At 39.0% G+C, this 22386-nt stretch overlaps 1 protein-coding gene across 1 annotated transcript in view; it reads right to left on the reverse strand.

Moving 5' to 3' along the window:
• USH2A (usherin) overlaps window positions 1–22386 on the reverse strand; it is a 784083-nt gene that overhangs the window by 171137 nt on the left and 590560 nt on the right. The window contains exons 51-55 of the mRNA XM_019920609.2: window positions 22031–22235; window positions 16703–16900; window positions 15813–15967; window positions 13009–13207; window positions 1606–1713 (exon numbers count right to left, since the gene is read on the reverse strand). Coding sequence (XP_019776168.2) covers window positions 1606–1713; window positions 13009–13207; window positions 15813–15967; window positions 16703–16900; window positions 22031–22235 — 865 coding nt within the window. The remainder of the gene's footprint in view (window positions 1–1605; window positions 1714–13008; window positions 13208–15812; window positions 15968–16702; window positions 16901–22030; window positions 22236–22386) is intronic.

Consider the following 22386-nt stretch of genomic DNA (forward strand, 5'->3'; position numbering starts at 1 on the left):
TGCATATTTTCTAAGAATTTAAATATATGGATTGGATGAGTAAACTGGAGAGACCCTGCTCTTTCATCTGGCTGAGTTTCAGCCAAAACTGGTTGATAGATTCTTTAGAAATTATCCATTATCATCAAAGTATCCATTTGACAGTTTACCTTTCCAAAAAATCCACTGCTGGTTTCTTCCTTTCATAGGAACACTAAGCTTTTTGACATGAAACATTCTTTATATAGAAAACATCATTAGTGAATTCCTGGTGAGGAGCCATATGCCCCATATGTGGAATTTTCCATTTTATTCCCCATTTACTGGTAGGAAGTTCAGGTCTAATATTCTGAGGTACAACAACCCCTTCATTAGAAGAGTAATGGACAAGTAGTTCAGGACTGTCTGATGATCATTAACGTTATATTTCTGTTAAGAAACTTAGTTATGCCTCTGTTTCCCCACATGGAAAACAGGCAGATAGTAGAGATTAACAAAAGAATTAGTTGATCACTAGCCCAAGCTTTTGCACACATTTTTCTCCTGCAAGTAAATGATACTACCCATCCCACTTCCTAACGCACAGACCGTTGTTATTATTTGGGTGTGTATGCTGCCAGAATCTTTCCTATGCATTTATTTATTTATCTATAGAAATGAATATCGTTTTCTATGTGTTGTTTTATAAGGACACCATACATGAATGTAGTTCTATAACTTCTATTTTATACGTATGGATCATCTCATTCCTTTAAACTGATGCATGGAATTCCATAATGTGAATATACCTGAATTTAGTTAGCAATGCCCCCACTCAAAGACATTTCAATTGCTTCCAGTATTTTGCCATTAAACAAACGACAAAAAAAGGCTTCAATAAACATCCTGGTGCATGCCTCCTTGTGCAGTTGTGGAAGTGTTATCTTCTGGCATAGATAATGAAATTGAAACTGCTGTGTCATGGGGAAACATTTTATGTTTAATAGACATCACCAATTTGATCTCCAAGGTGATGGTCCCACTTTACATTCCCTCAAGCTGTGTATTTCTCCTCCTACCATTCATTTGTCAAAATCCTTGTTCCTTGTGGTCCATCTCAGAAGGCATCTGCTCCCTAAAATCTTTCTTGATGCTGTGATGGGTTCTAATTTCTCCCTTCATAGATTAACCTGAGCATTCTGTTCATTTATTCTTTCTTAACATCACCTTTAAGATTCTCTCTCTTCATACAGACTTGGGTACTTGTCTTATCACTTCTATTTGACTGTAAGTTCTTGAGGGCAGTGATATTTTAATCAGCTTCAATAGGGAGCATGGTGCTTGTTATATTTTAGCTGCTCTGGGAATATTTAATCCTTGATTTTGGGAGGCATTTCGCATCCAAGTAGATAATAGTGTTTTTCCATGTAAAACCACATCTAAAAGGTTTAAGGAATTGAAGGCAAACTGCCTTGGGAAGCTTATAGTTTAACTAAACTTGAGAAATAGGAACCTACAATTTTATTTAATTTTGCACTTATAGACTTTATTCCTTCTTCCTTGTTTGTTAGGAAAGAGTTTATAGAGTTCACATCAAAATACCAAATGAAAACTTCTTCTCCCCAGTCATGGGTATTTTTTAATTACCTTGAGGGGCTGCCTGCAGAGTCTGACCTAGAAAAGGCTCACTTGAAGTGCATCCAGCAGATGTACAAGCTCTAAGTGTGAAGCTGTAGTTGGTGTATGGCTGCAGACCTAGAAAGAGCAAAAAGAAATCAAGTACCTCTTGAGAGGATTATTTATTATCAGGTAAGCACGAGCAGTCACATGCAGAGCTGTAGATACGATATCCAAAAATTTTAAGAGCAGAAAACACTCTCTAAGGGAGAGAGGAACTTCATAAGCAGCTCAGTATTAATAGAAATTTCATTTCTCACTGGTAAAATAATAAATTCTCAGCCTTCGAAGAGATCTGAAAATTCATGTCATCCATCCACCCATTTTACCCTTGATTCCCCTGTACAAGGTGTCATTGAAGGGGCTCCCCTGGCTAGAGGATCAAAGTAGTCCATCTCCCAAATAGCCCCCTCTATCTTTAGAGAGCTCTACAGTTCTCTATTTGGTTTGAAAGTCCTTCCTTATGTTGTGGTGAACTCTTTCTATCACTTCCACCCGCTAGGGACTTATAGAACAAATCTAATTTCTTTTCCACATGACAGTTCTTCAAATATTTGTAGACAGTTATCAAATCCCCCCTGACTTTTCTCTTCTCTAGGCGAACCACCCCAGTTTCTTCAATTGCTTCTTATATGAACAGGGGCAGAAAAAAAAAGTAAAAAGAAGGTTAGAGTCAACATTTTTTAGCCCCAAGCCATATTCAGCTCATATTAACACCAACTAACTCTTTTTTTTTAAACTTTGCATTTCTTCACCATATGTTCCCATACTGTACCATCTTATGCTTACTTCTGTAGTTTTTTTTTTTTGGGATATGTTGCTTTTGTCTTTACATGTCGATTAAATACACTTTGATGAAGGGATACTGCTTATTACTTCTTTTGTATTCAGATGTATGAGGTAGGGTGTAGCACAATAATAGCTCAATAAATTCTCAGGGGAAAAGAGAATGGCAATCCATTTACAATAGAAGTTACGTATTGTCAGACTTCAATGCTCTGTGGCCAGTGACCCTGGACAAGTTACTTAGCTTCACTTTTCTCTCATCTGCTGATCTGTAAAGTGGGGAACCATTGCATCTAGCTTCTAAGGCTGTTAAGCAGATGGGATGGATTACTTAGAGAAGTACTTTATTTTAGCAGACGCAACCTTAAGACTCAGCAGCATTCAACAAGGATACATAGAGGCTAACATTTCTCGCCTTGATTCTTGGGAAAACTCAAACAATGCTTTACAAATATTTTCTTAAAAAAAGAATAGGACTTAATCTCTAACGTCAAATATTGGGCTAAGTTATAACATGGATCCAATAATTACTACACTTATTTTTTCATGAATTTAGAACTACATTTTCACATATTTTGTTCTTTTGGTGAGGTGACTCTTCCTCCAGAGACATTTATAAAGTCACACTGTCACTTTATACAGATCTGCTCAAATGCTACATTTTAAAAGATTTTGACCGCTCTGTCTACACACCATAACCAGCACTTTTTATCCTCTCAAATTACTTTCTTCTTTCATAGCCTTCGACATTATCTGATGTTTGATTATATGTCTGTTTATCTATTGTTTGTCTCCACCTCCATAATGTAAGCCCAAAAAGAGCAAGGACTTTGTTTTGGCAACAACCGTATCCTTTGAATGGTGACAGGCACAGAGGAGGTGCTTGTTAAGTGAATGAAAAAATTAATTAACTGGTTCATTTAGAATTGAAGCAGTAGTCTGGGTTCTCTGCTAAAGCCATAATGTTCTGTAGCTGGTGCAGCTCCAGGATTCAGCTTCAAAGCCCTTTGTGTTTCCTTATCAATTTAATGACAAGATGTGGATACTTATTTGATTATAATCTTCCATTAGGTTGCTATGGAGGATTTACATAATTGTGATATTTACCTGATTTAGGGATGAGGAATATGATGAAAGATCTAAGCCATACCCAAGCCTTGTGTGTTTGATAAAAGCTTATGGGAAAAGGCTAAAGATGATAGAATATAGAGCTCAAGAGAAAATGGAAGGAAATATTCAAGAATGAAGGTCAGAAACTGCAGTGACTGGTGTAGTCTGACGATGTCCCTTTCTTTACTTCCATTAGTGAAAAAGGGGTCTTGACCCTTGTCACACCGTTTTATCTGAATAACTTACTTTCTCACTTAGAATGTAAGCCCTTTGAGAGTAAGGATGGTATCTCTGAGTGTTTCTTATTTAAATCATTTTTTCCCAATAGTGCCTATTTGATGTATTCAATGTCTGTTAAATATTGTTTAAGGAAGACCGAGGCATAAAAGTACCCAATAAGGATGTCAGGGCTATGATGCGATGATGTCCATGTATCCATCATAAGTGTGATTTGACCAAACAGGGCCTTCCTCATAATTCCACAGGGACTCCTGCCCACAGTATCTATTTCACTGAGTAGGAGATTCTTCTCTAGTTGCAGAATATTACTAAAATAATATAAAAAGTTAATATAATTTATGAACAATAAATATTTTCCAGATCTTTTTCCTGAACGTCAGACTTAAGTATGGCTAGTAAAAGTGAAGCGATACTTGATTTTTTCTCCAGCATATTCTAACCAAAAAAAAAAAAGCCTTAATTCTGCTTCTCATTTTGTGTTCTTGTTGGTCTGGTTTCAGACTGTTGCAGGACATTTTAGGATGGGTCTTAGGAAAGGAAAAGAAAATGTCATTGCAGAGGTGTACTAAGATTGATTAGAAGATTGAGGGTATTTGCAGCGAGGACAGTAGCTAAAAAGAAAATATACTGTACATAAAAGTAGAGGGACTTCCTTGGTGGTCCGGTGGGTAAGACTCTGTGCTCCCAATGTAGGGGGCCCGGGTTTGATTACTGGTCGAGGAACTAGATCCCATATGCATGCCACAACTAAGAAACCCACGTGCTACAACTAAAGGTCCCACATGCCACAACTAAAGATCCCACATGCCACAACTAAAGATCCTGCATGCCGCAACGAAGATCCCATGTGCCGCAACTAAGACCTGGCACAGCCAAAATAAATACATAAATAAATAATAAATAAATAAATGAATACTTTTTAAAAAAAAGTAGTGATTGTCTTTTTTTAAACAGAATTTTTCAGAGGGGGTTGAGTGCCATCCATTTTATAAATAGCCCAGAACACTAGAAGACAGATGTTTGGAAATGGTACAACAGTGGAGAAACTAGCCCTTGAGGGATTTTTGGTAGACCAAGGAAGGTGTACCAAGGAGTTTGTTACAGGTGTTTAAATTGGTGGGGTGGGTTGGTCTAGCAGAGGATGGGGCCATAGTTAGTGGAGGAATATGTATCTCTTGGAGCTATTGGAGTACTAGAATTAAGGGTGGTGGGTAGGATGTAGAACTGAGTGTTGAGTAGAAAGCCTTGGTCAAGAAGTCAGAAGATTATCCTACTAAGTGAAGTGAGTCAGACAGAGAAAGACAAGTATCATATATCACTTATATGGGGAATCTAAAAAAAGGGTACAACTGAACTTATTTACAAGACAGAAATAGACTCACAGACATAGACAACAAATTTATGGTTACCAAAGGGGAAAAGGGTGGGAGAGGGATAAATTAGGAGTTTGGGATTAAAATATACACACTACTATATATAAAATAGATAAACAACAAGGTCCTACTGTATAGCATAGGGAACTATATTCAATATGATCACAGAGATAAGAAAGGGTGAGGTCAGGATACAGATCTGGGCAGTTGGGCTGAGAAATGTGACCCAGAACAGTTGGGTCAGTCTTCTGAGGCTTATAAGGAAAATGACATAGGTAGCTCAAAGCCCAGTGACACTTCCAGTAACGTAAAAAATCCATGTGGGACTAGGTATTTAAATACTTTCATTTGGAATATGACCACAATTCATGTACTGAGGCAGTACAGCATAGCTGTTAGGAGAACAGAGTCTGAGGTTAGACTCTTTCGGTCTCATCCTTACCTATCTATTAACTACTACCATGGGCCAGTTCTCTGACCTCTAGGTGCCTCAGTTTCCATATCTGTAAACTGCAGGCATGGCAGTATAGACTGCTAAATTGGACTACAGCCTAACTTGAGGGAAGGCAATAGATGAATCCATTATTTTCTATATTCTCTTTCTTGGGTGTTGTGTTTTTCCTATTGTTAGAGGGTTGGATTACTAGTAGGCTTGGTTCAGTCAGTAAGGAAAGCATGGACTGCCAGGAAGCATAGATGATTTACATGAACTGGATGACCTTTCATATATATGACTCTGTAAAACTCAAAAAAATCAACACATTTCAACTGGAATTTGCTGTCATTTTAAGGAAGCCCCTATTGGTAGTCCTTCAAATGAGATACATATGACATATTAGCAACAGGCAATGGAAAGGGCACAACAATTGAAAACTACTCATGAATTGATCAGGATGAGAAGAGGGAAATAAAGAGATGTCTCCAAGGAACTGTTCCGACTGTAACTTAATCCTAAAATCAAAGAGTAGAAGGAGAAAGGAAAACATCATTCAACTGCTCAGCATTGAACTAAAAGAGTAAGAATAGCGGGGGTAGAACTGAGAAAGACAAATGCATGGAGAAAAGTCAAGTATTTAACATTTCAGTGGAGTGGGGATTACTGTGGCTGCCAATTACTTGAACTTCCCTAAAGGAAATCGTGTTCTCTTATCAAGGAAAGAGGCATACTATAACCAAACTCGTTACAATTACACTTTCAAGTAACATTCCTTTCAAGACTAAATATGTGTTAAAAAGGGACCTCAAAAAGTCTGCCTATGGATCATAAAAAGATGATCTGGAAAACAAAATCCATACCTATGTAAGTTACATTGGATGTACTCTACAAAGAACAGCTTGTTTCTAATTTTTAATCTCCAGCTAGTCAGGAAAAGGCTTTCTTGTCCATTCCAATTTCAGATAGCTAGCGCTACTTCAAAGCATTCATCCAGTTATTCTAAGTATCATCTGTTATTTTCTGAAGGATTATCAAATAATCCCAACGAATATGTAATTTCACAAGTTCCTCAATCAACCTGGTTAATAATTAGGTCAAGTGCTGAGAGACTTGAGTTACTTCAAAAAGGTTTTGTTAGGTGGTTACCAAGTATTGTCCACCCGGTGGGCAGGTTACCTGTCCTGGCATCAGTTCACCCAAACTGGATGTTTGCCCCGGCCCACCTGAACCACACATCTAGTCTTGCTGCTGAAAAGAGCTCCCTTTCGCTCCCACCTGCCTGGGATCTCACTAAGTGATTCCCCCCAGGATCTCACTCCCCCCAGAGTGATCTCTGCTCATGGAGATTCCCAGGAATTTCCAGCATCTACCGGCAACCTTGTCTGTGATGATAGAGCTACACCAGGGTTTGATTTTAGATTAATCTCATTCCATGTGAAAATCTGGAATGTTCAAAACTGGTACACCAAGACATCATGGAATCACTTTAGAGACCTCTAAGGTGATTTAAATTATGATTTGTGTTACAAAATTTGATTGTAAAATACTTCAGGAGCTCACATGCTAGAGTCCCCTTTTCTTGATAGTATCATCCAGCATGACCTCAGCAGTTCCCCATCCTGCTTAGTCAAGCCAAGTTCTTGACTCTTTGAGAGGAGCCATCAGCACTGTCCATTTTTGTATCAAGGCTTTGACACAGGAGTTCAGTTGATGTCTCATATGAATCGGATGTCAAAACATCAAAACGAAGAGGCTCTTGCATTTGCAAATGCCAGTGAAACAACTTCACGGCTTCCAGTTCTGACTACTTGCTACAAGCTTATTTGCATTCTTAATTCTGTATTTGGTGTGAAATTCTAGACCAAAGATTTGGTTCCTCTTCCCAATATAATAGTGATTAGATTCATCCCAAGAATTACTTCCTGAACGAGTTACTTCTTTGGCAGACTCTCTTTCCAAATATATTAACATTAAGACTATTATTAAGGTAATCCAAGGAAAGACCCTTGTGCTTTTGATTTTTGTAACACTATTTTGATAAATATTTTTCTTCCGTGGAGTCTGGTGTCGTACTAGACTGAAACCTCTTTTACCCTACATTTTCAAGCAGAATTTTCTGCTCTAGAAACCGAATGTGGCATCAGGTGGCAGCAAAGTCTGATGCTCAAATGATCCACAACAAGAACATACATCTCCGAGGAAGGGAGTTGGCTAGAACTGTCATGACTAAACAGAAGTAGTGATTGCCCAGGCAAAGTACTTTGAAATATCTGGGATTCCGGGGGAATTTTTTTTTTCCTTTAAATATTGGTGTCTGGGGCTTCCCTGGTGGCGCAGTGGTTGAGAGTCCGCCTGCCGATGCAGGGGACACGGGTTCGTGCCCCGGTCTGGGAGGATCCCACATGCCGCGGAGCGGCTGGGCCCGTGAGCCGTGGCCGCTGAGCCTGCGCGTCCGGAGCCTCTGCTCTGCGACGGGAGAGGCCACAACAGTGAGAGGCCCGCGTACCGCCAAAAAAAAAAAAAAAAAAAAATATTGGTGTCTGGGCAGCTGTTGCTTATTATTCTTTGCCTATAATATTATATATGTAAGAAAGGTAAAAGAAAGGGAGAAGTAGTGGTTGATGTTGTGTTATTATTTTTGCAAGTATTTAGGCTCAAGGTTTTCCTCGGAATTTGAAAAATGAAAATAAAATGAATTCTCCCATCTACTTTCACAGGTCTGATGCTTGGCGGTCAGTGGTCAGGTGGTAGTAGGGGAAATGCAGCCTAGAGCATCACACATGACAACAGAAGCTCCCAAAGCTGTTCTGAGGACACGAGGGCCATCCCAGTTTTCATCCCATCTGTTTCAGTTAAAGATACACACTACTATATATAAAATAAATAATCAACAAGGACCTACTGTAGAGCACAGGGAACTCTACTCAGTATTCTGTAATAACCTGTAAGGGAAAAGAATCTGAAAAAAGAATGCATATATGTATATGTATAACTGAATCACTTTGCTGTACACCTGAAATGAACACAGCATTGTAAATCAACTATACTTTAATATAAAATAAAAATTAAATTAAAAAAAGAATTATACTGCCAATAAATCCAGATTGCCAGAGACCAGGGCTGGCTTCATGGTCACACAAGCTATGCTCTAAGCTGAGTCACCCCAGCTCCCATGCTTAGAAGAGTCCTGTGCTTGAATCTATTCTTATCGTCTTGAAATTCTTAATAATTTTTGAACAAGGAACCCCATGCTTTCATTTTGCACTGGTTCCCACAAATTGTCACCCATCCTGGCTGAGATTTAGCTGTGTTTGACAATGTGATTTTTATATCCAACCAACGTGTAATCTAGTCACTCAGATACTAGTTTACTAGTCAACATTTATTCATTCAACAAAGATTTTCAAAAACTTAATATATGTTAGGTTCTGTGATAGATCACAGTACAGGTGACACAATGGCAAACGGGAAGCTGTTGCCTCTGTCCTTAAAGAGCTTTAACTCCTGGTTGAGGAACAGAGACAAAGAGAAAGGATATTCAATAAAGTATCATAAATACCATGAGAGCCAAGTGTAGCACACGATGGGAGCATATGGTAGAGTTATTTAAATGTAAAATCCTCATGTAAAAATGTCCACATTTTGGGATATTGATGGTCAAACTATGCCCTCATTTTTTTCAAAAGTGGTATGTAGTATATCTGTTTTAGTGCAATAACAGTACGTTTTCTGCTACAACTAGGCTTGTTAGGATTTATGCTATTTTATCACAGGAGGTGTTCATGAGCTTCTAACAGGATGGGAAAGGAAGACAAAGTATTCTCTCCTTGTTGACTTAATGCTGGTGACTCTTCCCCTTTAAGTGCAATGAAACGATAAGCAACTTTTAATGAATTATTTGGAAAACATTTCCCCCAGAGTTAAGAGACACATAAGCTCTTATCATGTCTGCTGCTAAAGACGACATGATTAATTCATTTTGTTCTCGGTGGCCCCAATTATTTCATTAATCCTTTCCTCCTCTCCTCTATCCCGATGGCTACATTAGGAGGCCCACGTTTCATACGTGGCAACCCAAGTAAAACAATGCCGTCACTGACATCCTGATTGCTCTGTGCAGGACCGTGGGCATGTTTAGTAATAAATGATATGAAAAGGTCTTTTATTGACAAGCTGCCACGCGCTGTTTGCATTAGCGAATATGAGAAGATGATGGCTGCTACCCCTTGGTCCCCATGGTATTGGGCTCCGTGAGATAGCAGAAAACGCTTCAGTTTACTTAGAGCATTGATAACACCTCTAAATAATTAACTGAGGACTTCCTGTCTTCAATTACTTAATGCTTTTTTTTTTTTAACATCTTGAGAGGATTATAAGCAATTTATGGATTTCACATGATGAGTGCATTTGCCACTATTCCCACAAAGCATTTACGGGATCATGTTTCTAAAGCTTTGAGGTAATTAAAAATAAGCATGGAGACAATGCGGCTGATGCTGGGTGCCCACTCTCCCTTCTGTCATTTGTAAGGACGTAGTTTCTCAGGCTCCTGGATGACTAGAGCTACGGCTTCATCAGTATTCGACTGTGACTTAGGGAATGCCAAGGTTTGGGAAATGATGAGAAAAGCAAAATCTTTATCTCCAGAGGGTTCAGGCAGCTCTTGGATCAAATGTTTGAGATGGAATGTGAAATAAATTTGATTATTTTAGTTAATTCCATGAACTCAATAAAATAGTCATTCTCATCATAAAATACTTCCCTAGTGAATTTGATCAGTCAGCTAACCATGGAACTGAACTTTCCCTGGCAGATAAAATGTGTGAACACTACACAGAGCTTGGGTTTTAGATCCACTAATGCCAGGCACCATTCCTGTCCCATAGGAACTGCATATTAGGATACTGTACTTGGTAAGGTTTTGTTGAATGAAGGTTTATTTCCTCATTTAACAAAGAAATCGCTCTTTAGGGCTACAGTGCTCAAGTGAAGTACTCTCTAAATCTGTTTAAAATGAATTCTAACAGATTATTTTTTCACTTTATAATCTTACAAAAAATAAAATTAGGTAGAAAAACTTTAAAATGTTTATCCTAATAAAAGAGGAATTCTGCCATTACGTTATGCATATAAAATCCTCTGACATGAAAATATCCATTAAAAATGATAATGAAAGGAAGAACTGGTAGAGTGAAGGTATTTAAAGAAAAAGCTTTGCAATACTTTTATAATTAAGGAGGCTATCAATCCTGTTGGTTTGAACCTCACAATTGAATTTGGTACGTCGGCACGTAAATTCTGGTTTTCTAAAAAATGCAAACCAGTACAGCTGGCGACAGTTCAAAGCCCTTGCTGGTTGAGTAGACGGATTCTGTAAGAAGAGAATTCTTTATCCTTGTATCCCAGTTTATTGTGAAACCTTTACTGCTACAAAGTCTTAATGGGCCTTAACTTGGCTTTCAAAACTCTGTAATTAACATTCCATGGCCATCCTCAGTCATTCTTTTGATTTCTCCCACTCCATTCTGTACGGAGTTCTGTTGGTGTATCATTACACAAGCTATTCCTTAACTTGTCAGTAGTACTGGGAGCTTCTTAAGAGCAACAATCTTATTCTGGAGCACTTAATATACTATCTAGAACACAGCAAGCAGGCTACATATATTTTTTTTTTGTAATTAAATGGTATTCTGATTTCCTTATAGATGGAGGCAGTGAATGCCTTGGGGACCCCGAGTAGGCCAGTTATCACCTTCATCTTTCAAATGTGGATATTAAAAACATCCCTCATTTTATAGGGAAGTGATGAGAATCACAGGAGTCAAAATGCAAATGGTTTGTTAAAATTATAAAGCACTGTATACATGCTAAGTTTTTTTTATGGAAAATAACATCATTTCAATGGCTTGTGATGATTTTCATCTTTAGTGAACTAGGATCTAAGGAACAAATCTGATCATGTAAATGGATGAGGGCTTTCTCCATCCCCATTATCCTTGGGTTAGCTCGGGATCTTCAGATCACGATCACCATGTGCTGGTCCGCAAATATTTATTAAGCACCTTCTGTAGGCTCATGACACTTTTGGAAAACAGTGGACATCTGTCCATGAGTACTTGCTTGTGTGTCAGGGAACTGTGGAATTTATTTTTCCACCTGTGTAGCAAGGCCGGGGCCTCCTCTAAGGAAAAATCAGGCATGCTTTTCCAGGCCTTTCTGCACTTCTATGTGAGTTTCGTTATCTCTGGTATCACTGCTCCCTGAAAAGTACAGGGTCTAATGGAAGGAAGGCATTCACTCAGGAGGCCTTGGAGAGAGGCTCCTGGCAATAGGGAAAAAGTAAAAGTTTGTAAACTCTTCTCTGTGTTCTCAGAATCTAAACGTACACCACTGTTTGGAATGATTCAGTAGATCTAAATAATGAGCTAAGTTACTAAATCTCTTGAAATATTCTTTTCTGTAAAATGGGGGTAATAATTCTCTCTGCCCCATAGGTTTGTGATGTGGATCAAATTAGATCGTAAATGTCAAGGGCTTAGGACAGTATTTGATACATATTAAATTCACTTATTCCTCATTTATTTAGCACTCACTGAAATGTCATGGATTGTTCTAGGTGCTAAAGATACAGCATTGAACGAGGTAGAGACGGTCTCTGCGATTCTGGAGCTTACGTTCCAGTGGAGGGGGACATAAAGAGACAAATAGAAAGCAAACACTATCAGGCAGTGAAAGGTGATGTGATGGTGTATCAGGAAAGCTGATCTAGACTTGGTGAGTCAGAAGATGTTTCCCTTCAGAAATGACATTCAGACTAAAACATGTTAATTATTATTATAATCATCCCTAGTAATTATCTGACACTATACTATTATACTGTACTATTATTATAGTATTAAAGCTAATTATAATACCTAATGTTATAATAAGCAACAAAACTAATACAATTACTATTAATTAATGTTACTAATAATAACAACAAATTGTCATAACCAGTCAACTATCAACTATTCTGTGTATTAATTACCCACGCAGCAGACAACTGTTAGCCTCTGGCTGATTTTTCTACTGCCTTCCAGTACATTCTTGGCTATCCTAGCACCATTATCTATGAGTATATCCTTGGGGAATGAAAATGCATCTTACTGTTTGTCTGAAAAAGAACTTAATACTGATGCAAAAACCCTACACATAATGCATATCAAAGCCAACTATAAATTATTTCTGAAGTTATCTGCTGTTGTGGCTTATTGCTGCCAGTGTGGGCTCTTCTATTAGCATGGATAAGTGGGACCTGACCATATGTCAAGAGAACACGTCCTTTTGAAGTGACCTCATATATCAAACGCACACCCCTGGGAGGCTTTGGCCCCCTAACCACAATGACAGACTCTTCCGGTACATTTTCCTCTTTTTTTTTTTTTTCACCTGTGACCGTATGCTGCCTCCTGTCAGTGGTGTCAGTGTAGATGAGACCTTTCCCAACCTGCCAGAGCTGGTACTCTTTAATGACGCCGTTTGGCTTAGGAGGGACATCCCAGCTCACATGCAGAGTCTCCGCACCGGGGGCCACGATTCTTGGCGGAGGGATGCTCTGCGGAACTCCTTGGGTTGTAGCTGCAACGACCTGAAAACACAGGAATTAAACAGCAATTTCTTGGAATAGTACACTAGGTATTCTGATCAATGAGAATGTCACTTTTGTTTTAAAATGTTGTTGTCTGGCCTGGCATATCATTAGCAGGGCTTGGTGAAGCACTCCCTCTTTTTTAAAATTCTTTCTCTCGCATCCTATTCAAACAATGAAATCTGACCTTGAATATATCCTATAAGTCTTTGACTACCATTTATCACCACGGGTTCAACAACAATTTTGATGGCAGACTGCAGCTCTCAGTTTAAACAAGTAAAAGCTGGCTGGCAGACTGTCTTACTAGAGAACTCTTGATAACTTCCATATGGCCCATCGGTGTCTTTGCATTTTAACAGCCTGATTTTGTACATTTTAAGCACCAGTAAATTTGGAGCAAAACCCACATCTGAACTTGCTTGCATATAATACACTTTGAACAGTATAAACGGGCAGCCTTTTCTGTACTCTTCCTATGACACCCAGGATGACTGTACAGTGTCTGCACCAATGTTCTAGAAAGAGAACCAAGTGAGAAGAAAAAAAGAATCAACCAGTGATTTACTCAATATTGTCAAAATATATTTTTGGGAGAAAATTGGCTGCCTTTGTTTTCTCACAGAATGAAGTCTGATTTCACTTTTTCACCAACTGTTCTGGCATCTGGTAGGCAGGAATTCTGCTATGCAGAAAGCACGGAATGGCTCTAGGACCGTTCGGACCCTAACTTTTGATTGGGCCAATCAGCTGCCTTCTGTTTAGTGGGTGGGGCACTCAGATGCTTCTGGGGTCTGTTGAATAAAAAGCAGCTCACATGAGCTGCGGCTGATGTGTGTGATTGAACGTTTTACTTGGATGCTTCTTGCACAGTGTGTGAAGATGCTGCGCTTCTCAAGTTTAAACCATATGAAAACTGGGTCTCCTCTGACTAGCTTGGCATCTGTGAAATGGCTCTTTCCTTATTTTTCTCCTAACTTGTTTGATTGTTTCTTCCATTTTTCGCTTAGTAGCATCCCCAAGGGGGCTGGTCATCTGTGGTCTTTGGTTTTTGCCTCTCTCTCTATTCTCCTTACATGACCACACTCAAACTCCCTGCTTCAACTTCCCTCACAGATCTTTCCAGAAAATTTCAGTCACTTCTTATTCCAGCTTCTGACTAGACATTTTCACTTAAAGTGCCAAATAATATTTTCTTCCGCAATTCTGCTATCTGCTCCTCCTCTTGAATATATATATATATATTTTTTTCTTTTTTTCTTTTTTTCTTTTTTTTTTTGCGGCATGTGGGATCTTCCTGGACCGGGGCACAAACCCGTGTCCCCTGCATAGGCAGGCGGACTCTCAACCACTGCACCACCAGGGAAGCCCCTTGAATATATTTTTAAAAGCTTTAAAAATGTTAATCTTATTCTTTACTTTTAACTTTTCCTCCTTTTTTTTTTTAAATTGAAGTATAGTTGATCTACAATCTTGTGTTAGTTTCAGGCATACAGCAATATGATTCAGTTATACATACATATATATATATAATTTTCCAGATTCTTTTACCTTATAGATTATTATAAGATACTGAGCACAGTTCCCTGTGCTATACAGTAGGTTCTTGTTGTTTATCTATTTTACTATATAGTCATGTGTATATGTTAATCCCAAACTCCTATTTTATCCCTCCTCCCCACTTTCCCCTTTGGTAACCATAAATTTGTTTTCTATGTCTGTGAGCCCATTTCTGTTTTGTAAATAAGTTCCTTTGTATTCTTTTTTGTTTTAGATTCCACATAAAGTGATATCATATGATATTTGTCTTTCTCTGTCTGGCTTACTTCACTTAGTATGATAATCTCTAGGTCCATCTGTGTTGCTGCAAATGGCATTATTTAATTCTTTTTTATGGCTGAGTAATATTCCATTATATATATATATATATATATATATATAATTATATATATATATATATATATATTCCTCTGTTGTTTTTTGATTTGCTTGCAGAATGCCACCATGACCGACAAACTGGTCAAGCCAGATATGCTGAAAATACCCATAATACTTTCCTTTTACTCCCCTACATATAGCTGACTACTGAGTCCTGTAGTTTTTGTGCCCTGGTATCTGTTGTATCTTTCAGATACTCTTCATCTGACCCCTGCTGCATGAATTCAGATCTTCATTATTTCTTGTCAAGGCTGTTGCAGAAGCCTTGGAACTATTTTATTTTCTACGTCAGGCTCCTTTGTCCTTTTCTCTGTTCTTCAAGAGCAGGCAATTTTTGCTGAAATGATATTTAAATAGAATTTCTAAGCTTTTAAACTGAGAAATGGCTTGGGAACTATTATGGATTTATAGAAGACCATCTAAAAAGAGTTGGTGGAGGAAAAGCGGATTAAGGGGATTATACTGGTTCAAGTTTTTTCTTTTGATGAATGAAACATTGATATTTGAATAAATTTTTCTTGTGGTGATCTCTCCTTTCAGGAGGAAGTGTTGGTACTCAGTTGAGACACCATATGGATGCCCTACATTTTTTGGCATTACAACCTGGACCTTCATATAGTCTTAACATTGGATGATTCTGTCCAGAGTTTAGACAAACTCCTCCTACCTTGCTGCTGGTGGCACAGCCAGCAACCGTGCAAGCTTTCAGCTGGTATGAATATTCCATAAAAGGTTGAATTCCTTTCGTATCAGAGAAGCTCAACGATGTTCCTCGAAAATGTTCAATTCCATCTCGGAGAAGAATGTAGTAAATAATAGGACCTAAAAGAAGCAGAGGAAGGCCTGAATTTGAGTGTCAGACTCTTTTAGCTGTTTTCAAACAAATCAGATGGCTTAGAGTTCTGAAGAAATGGGATAATATAGCATTATTTAATTTTTTTTTTTTTTTTTTTTTTTTGCGGTACACAGGCCTCTCACTGTTGTGGCCTCTCCCGTTGCGGAGCACAGGCTCCGGACGCGCAAGCTCGGCGGCCATGGGTCACGGGCCCAGCCGCTCCACGGCATGTGGGATCTTCCCGGACCGGGGCACGAACCCGTGTCCCCTGCATCGGCAGGCAGATGCTCAACCACTGTGCCACCAGAGAAGCCTGCATTATTTAATTTTAAATTGCTATTATTTTGCTATGTTCAAGCAGTTCTTAATTACACTCACTCTTATGGAGGAGATGGATTCTTGACATAAATAATCAGTCAGTTGTTTCTTTCCCCTATCAAACATTTACTTTCAAAACTATTCTGCCTTCCCATAATATGCTTTGCTTATTTGAAAGCAGCTCAGGCATATGCTGGGATTCAAGGAAAATAATTTTTGGCTAAAAATTTGTGAGGGCTATTTCACAAAATGAATGATTGGTTGACACATACCTGAAGTTTCCTTTACCAGCAAATACTTTTTAGTGGTTAGATGCATGCCAATTAAACGTAGACTACACTAATTTCAATTTCCTTATGGATTTACGGGATTATGTTATTTGAATTTTAAAAATAGCTTAATACCATTTGATTGTATAGGCTTCTTCCAGTTGAGGACTATTACATCATCAAGATTATCCATTTTGGTCCACCTGGGGGGGCTCACTCCCTCAGGCACATCTTCTTTTGTTGTGGCCCTAACAGCCTTGCTGAATCCTCGCCCATAGCTATTCCACGCAGAAATCCTATACTCGTATGTCATGTAGGGCTCCAGGTTCACATCTGGAAAGACAGAGAATCGGACAGCGGGGTTTTTAAAAATTTTTATTTTCTTACCATCATATTGAAAATAAATATCAAAACCTTAAACATTTAAAAATAAATGCTCAATGCACTAATCCTATTGTATGTAAATAAAGCTGTAAGATCTTTACTTTCTGAGTCATAAAAAATATTACAAGTGCTTATTAGCTGCGGAGATATGAAACTGCACAGAACAGAATTCACCTATTTGAATAGAGAAATATGGATACATTAAAGAAATGATTGAAAAGTAAAAGTGCTAGACTAATGTACATTAGATGTTAATGCTTCCCAAGTTCATGACCTCTTTACTTCTGTATGAGGCAGGTTTGGCAAGATTCTTTTATAGTTTTATTATTATAAATTTTACCAATTATTACATTGTCAATATGACTTAAATTATTACATGAATTATAATGTAGTTGTTATGAGATACAGGACTTGTAACTTAGCTTATCATAGTACAATTTTAATGAATAAAAATGAATTCACACTCTACTATATGTACCATGTATAGTGTACTATATACACTTCCTTCATCTTCTACCAAACCAGAACTGAAACCAAACCCCAAAACAACCAATCTAATTAAAACAACAAAACCAACCTGCTGAGATTTTTGGCCTCGCAAAACTTTTATTAGATAATCATCCACGTAATTCAACGGTGTCCCAAACATCTTAGTTCAGTTTTGAGCTTTAATAACTTCGGAAGTACAAATGCTACAAATTTACCAAAATATTCCTTGAAAGTTTAATAATTTAAATCTGCTTTCCACTTATTTAGTTCTGTGAATTTCGAAGATCTACATCTGTATTTTTGTGTGGCAGTTTCTGGATGATAATCAGACAGGGGGATCAGAAGAGGTCCTCCTTGACTTCCTGGCCACCTGCTCTATCTCCATTGGATGCAGCATTAATTCTCATTCCATCCACTCGGGTTATTTGACCACATTCTCCTTACATGTGTCTCCTTACAATAAAGCCTGCCCTGCCTCTTTTATAGAGTTAGTATGAAAATAAAATGCAATAAGTTATGCTGCAGAACTTCATAAAATGTAAATTGCTATACAAATGTATTTCTGTCTTCATTTTTTCCAGTAAGAGGGTATTTGCTGCTTTGTATCTGTGAGGACCACCAGTGGGTCCCCAGATCCCCCTTCTTTCCTGGTCGGAGACCTCTTGGCCAGAGTCTACATTTCCCAGTTTTCTTTGCAGTCTGGTGTAGTCACACGACTGGTCTCAACAATGGAAGGAGTGTGGAAGTGACGTGGGTAATTTGTGCATGACTTTCTGAAGAGGAAATCACTTGCCTTCTGTTAGCACTCTTACCCCTTCTGATGGGCTGGAACTAAGGATGTTGGGACAACTCAGGCTGTACCACTTGGAAGCATGATGAGGAAACCAGATCCTGAATGACCTTGTGGGGCTGAGCTGCCCAGACCGTCTGTCCACTCACCCACAGATGGTAACTATATTTTTGAACCTCTTGCTATAGCAGATTAAACTATTCACTGCGAATAACTGTTATTGTGTAGCCTTCAAGCCCATGTTGCCATTTCTAATTTCAGCTGTGGCAACTGTCCACATTTTATTCCTGCTCTTTCCTCCACTGTATTTCATTCTTCTCCTTTTGACTCTCTCAAGTCTTAGCTTTACTTCTCTATTTTCCTGTGAGGCCTGGTCTTTCAAAGTTGTTCCCAGCCCATAAAAGCATTCTTTTTGCTTTAACATAAGGAATCACTTGTTGAAATTTTACCTTTCTTCAATCATCCCTCTCATTTCTCAGAGCTCTTTTTTTCTTTGCCAGAATTTCCAACTATTCTTCTTCTTTTATTTTTAACTTGTTATCTCAAAATCATTTTACATGTTACATGGGGCTAATATTCTGATAAATGAGGGTGTTGAGTTTTGGGGTGGTATGTTTGCTCAATATTTACTTGTTTTTGTTTTTTTGTGGTACGCAGGCCTCTCACTGTTGTGGCCTCTCCCGTTGCGGAGCACAGGCTCCACAATTTGCATGTGTTGCTCTCTCTGCCTGGCCGACCTCCCCTTAAACTGATAGGCTCTAACTTGCCCTTCCGTTCTTTCTTTGGGCACAGTATCCTTCTTGAAGTCTTTCCAGTCTGGGTTAGGTGTCCTTGGAATAGTCTTCCAAAGCATCCTATGCTTACCTCTATCATAGAACTTACCTGCACATCGTTTCTCATATTAGAGGTAATTATGTATTAATTTCCCTATCTCTTCATATTAGCTTCAAATCCTGATGGAATTTCCTACTAGTTTTCAAGTTATTGGTCCTCATGTACTGACTGGTTATTAGTAAGGATTTAATAAATATTTTTGATAAATAAATGATTGTAAGAACAAATGAATTTTGGTCAGCACTGGTGATTGTAGTTTTTAATTGTCAATTTTAAAAATGGTTGACTTTTCTTCTAAATTGGTCGCAGTGGAATTTGTTTGAGCATCATTTGAGTGCTTAATTTTTTTTCATGAAAAGTAAAATTTTGTTATTTTTCATATTCAATTTATAGTGTTTTCTGGTAGGCAAACCGATCTGAAATATGGATGTTAAAAGCCCCTGCAACATTATATCAGTGGGTGGAAACAGCTATTCTCTTCTGGAGAGGTCTACTGCAAATATGTCTTAAAAACCCTTCAAAATCTGGACCTTGATTACCAAGGGCAGATAAAAGCAGAGACCTGTCTTAGAAGAAAACCAAGTAATTTGGGGGTTGTTTTTTTTAATATTTTTGTTTTGTTTTGTTTTGTTTTGTTTTGCGGTACGTGGGCCTCTCACCGTTGTGGCCTCTCCCGTTGCGGAGCACAGGCTCCAGACGTAAGGCCCAGCGGCCATGGCTCACGGGCCCAGCCTCTCCGCGGCATGTGGGATCTTCCCGGACTGGGGCACGAACCCATGTCCCCTGCATCGGCAGGTGGACTCTCAACCACTGCGCCACCAGGGAAGCCCCCAAGTAATTTTTAAATGAGGGTTCATGACTTAAATCTATAACTGGGAGTGGAAAGAGATTAGTGGTCCAATTGTTTTCTATCCGAGGCTTCTCCTGCCTAAAGGCATTCCAATAAATATTTTTTTGTTTGCTTACAGTGTGCTAAATCTAAAAATAAGGTAAAATTAAACAGGGATGTTCTATTCACGTGGATACTTCAATCTGGTAGGAGAGACGAGACAAGTGTCCAGATGCCTATGACACATACGTGGTAGAAGTGGTGACTGGCATGGCCATGTGTCACAGGAGCACAGAGGAGAGAGGGGGCTGGCCTCGGGAAGCCTAAACTGAGAACGTGAATTCTGACCTTGGCCTTGAGTGTGATGGTTAAGAAGAACATTGCAGGTGGAAGGAACTGCTTGAGGGAGGTTTGGAGCCCTCCGAAAGGAGCCCTATACCATGTGGAGTCCACTACATCCACAGCTCCTAAAGGTGACATGATTTGAACCTGACTATTACCACAACAAGTTACTTTTACAGATCTGACCTTCAGTTTCCTCATCTGTGAAATGATCATACTTACCTGATTGCTTTATGGGGAAATTAAGATAAGGTTTAAAAATGTTTAGCACAAAGGGGGAGTGGCAGAGGGAGGGACTGGGAGTTTGGTTAGCAGATTGAAACCATTATGTATAGGATGGATAAACAACAAGGTCCTACTGCATAGCACAGGGAACTATATCCAATTGCCTGTGATAAACCATAATGGAAAAGAATAGTAAAACATGAATGTATGGATGTATAACTGAATCACTTTTCTGTAAGCAGAAATTAACGCAACACTGTAAATCAACTGTACTTAAAAAAAAAAAAAACTGTCTAGCACAGCACTGGAACTAAGTAATACTCAGTAAACTTTATCTCTATTCCTTCCTTCCCTTCCTAACTACTCCCTCTCATCCCAGTATCCTGCTTTACTGTTTTCCTTCTCAAGGTTTGTCATTATCACCCCCCATTGGCTGGGTAAGGCAGAGTGATGAGTCATGATGGAATACAATGGTTTTATTGTTTATTTGACCTCAGCTGGCTTGAATTATGTCACTTAAATGTATTCCATTTGACTGTAAACAATAGGTGTGTGTACACACACAGTTACACACGCATGTCTAATTTTTCAAAAAACAGAAACTTAAGCAGGGACTTAAGTAAGTGAATGAATAATAAAAATTAATAGCTGGCAGAACTATTTTGGAGATGATCCTAAAATTTACAGCGTCTTTCACCTGACTTAGCCAAGCCTAAGAATCACTATTTTGGACTAATGCAGTAGGGACTAAGATGGGGCTTGGAAATGACTATTTTCAATAACCATGAAGGTTCTTGTTCCCAAGATGATGGCCATCTTGGGGAAACACCAGGCTGCAGGAGAGCACAGTCTCTGGGCCCAGACCCAAGATCAGGAAAGTGATACTGACTTCACTGCGCAGTCTGTCTCCTCCTTGGAATGATGCCGCCAGGTCTTAGTGACCAGACAGGTTTCTACCTCTTTTCTGCTTGGAAGAATAACAACATTCATTCATGACACTTATTGAAAGCCTGCATTCCAACTTTTGAGAAAGAAAAGTAGGCTCATTGCAAATTAACTGGATATACCATTAAAGGTCACATAACTAATTTATTTCCCTGTTCTTCATTCTCTACAGGCTCACTTTAAAATAGAGTACATCCTTGGCTTCCCTGGTGGCGCAGTGGTTGAGAGTCCGCCTGCCGATGCAGGGGACACGGGTTCGTGCCCCGGTCCGGGAAGATCCCACATGCCGCAGAGCAGCTGGGCCCGTGAGCCATGGCTGCTGAGCCTGCGCAACGGGAGAGGCCACAGCAGTGAGAGGCCCGCGTACCACACACAAAAAAATAAATAAATAAAATAGAGTACATCCTTGTTTAAAGTTCGACTCTGAAAAACTTTAAACTACGAACTTTGACCAGATCCAGATTGTGCCTCTAACTGTCTGGTAACTCTCTGGCTCATAAGTATGATGGAATTAATTGATATGAGGTGAAGGAGGGAGTTGAGGTCAGAGTGAAATAAATCTGCGTTTTCAGCAGCTTTTCACTCCCCCTTCTAAGCCGCGGGCAGGTGGCTCCCTTTCTGTTACCTGTGAAGGAGAGTGTGTTTACACTTCCCATATGAACAGGCTCTTCAGCAGATGAGCACACTTCTTCGACTGATTCCTTCCCGATGGAATTGTGAGATCCTCTCATCACAGTACAAACGTGACTGGTAAAGTTGAAGTCACACCTGCCGCAGTGCGCTGTGGCTTCCATAGACGCCGGGCAGACGGTCCCGCAGACTTTGGTTTCCTAAGTCAAGCGGTAGAGGTGGGGCGGGGGGGAAGGGAATTGAAAGCGCTCATTTAGACACGTGTGGCATAGGTTTTTACGACTCTCAAATAAAATTTTCCTGTGCTGAGTTCATGAATGAACACCTCAAAATTCATAAAAGGAAATGAGG

Source organism: Tursiops truncatus, chromosome 1 (genome assembly GCF_011762595.2).
Source record: "Tursiops truncatus isolate mTurTru1 chromosome 1, mTurTru1.mat.Y, whole genome shotgun sequence".
Taxonomy (NCBI): domain Eukaryota; kingdom Metazoa; phylum Chordata; class Mammalia; order Artiodactyla; family Delphinidae; genus Tursiops; species Tursiops truncatus.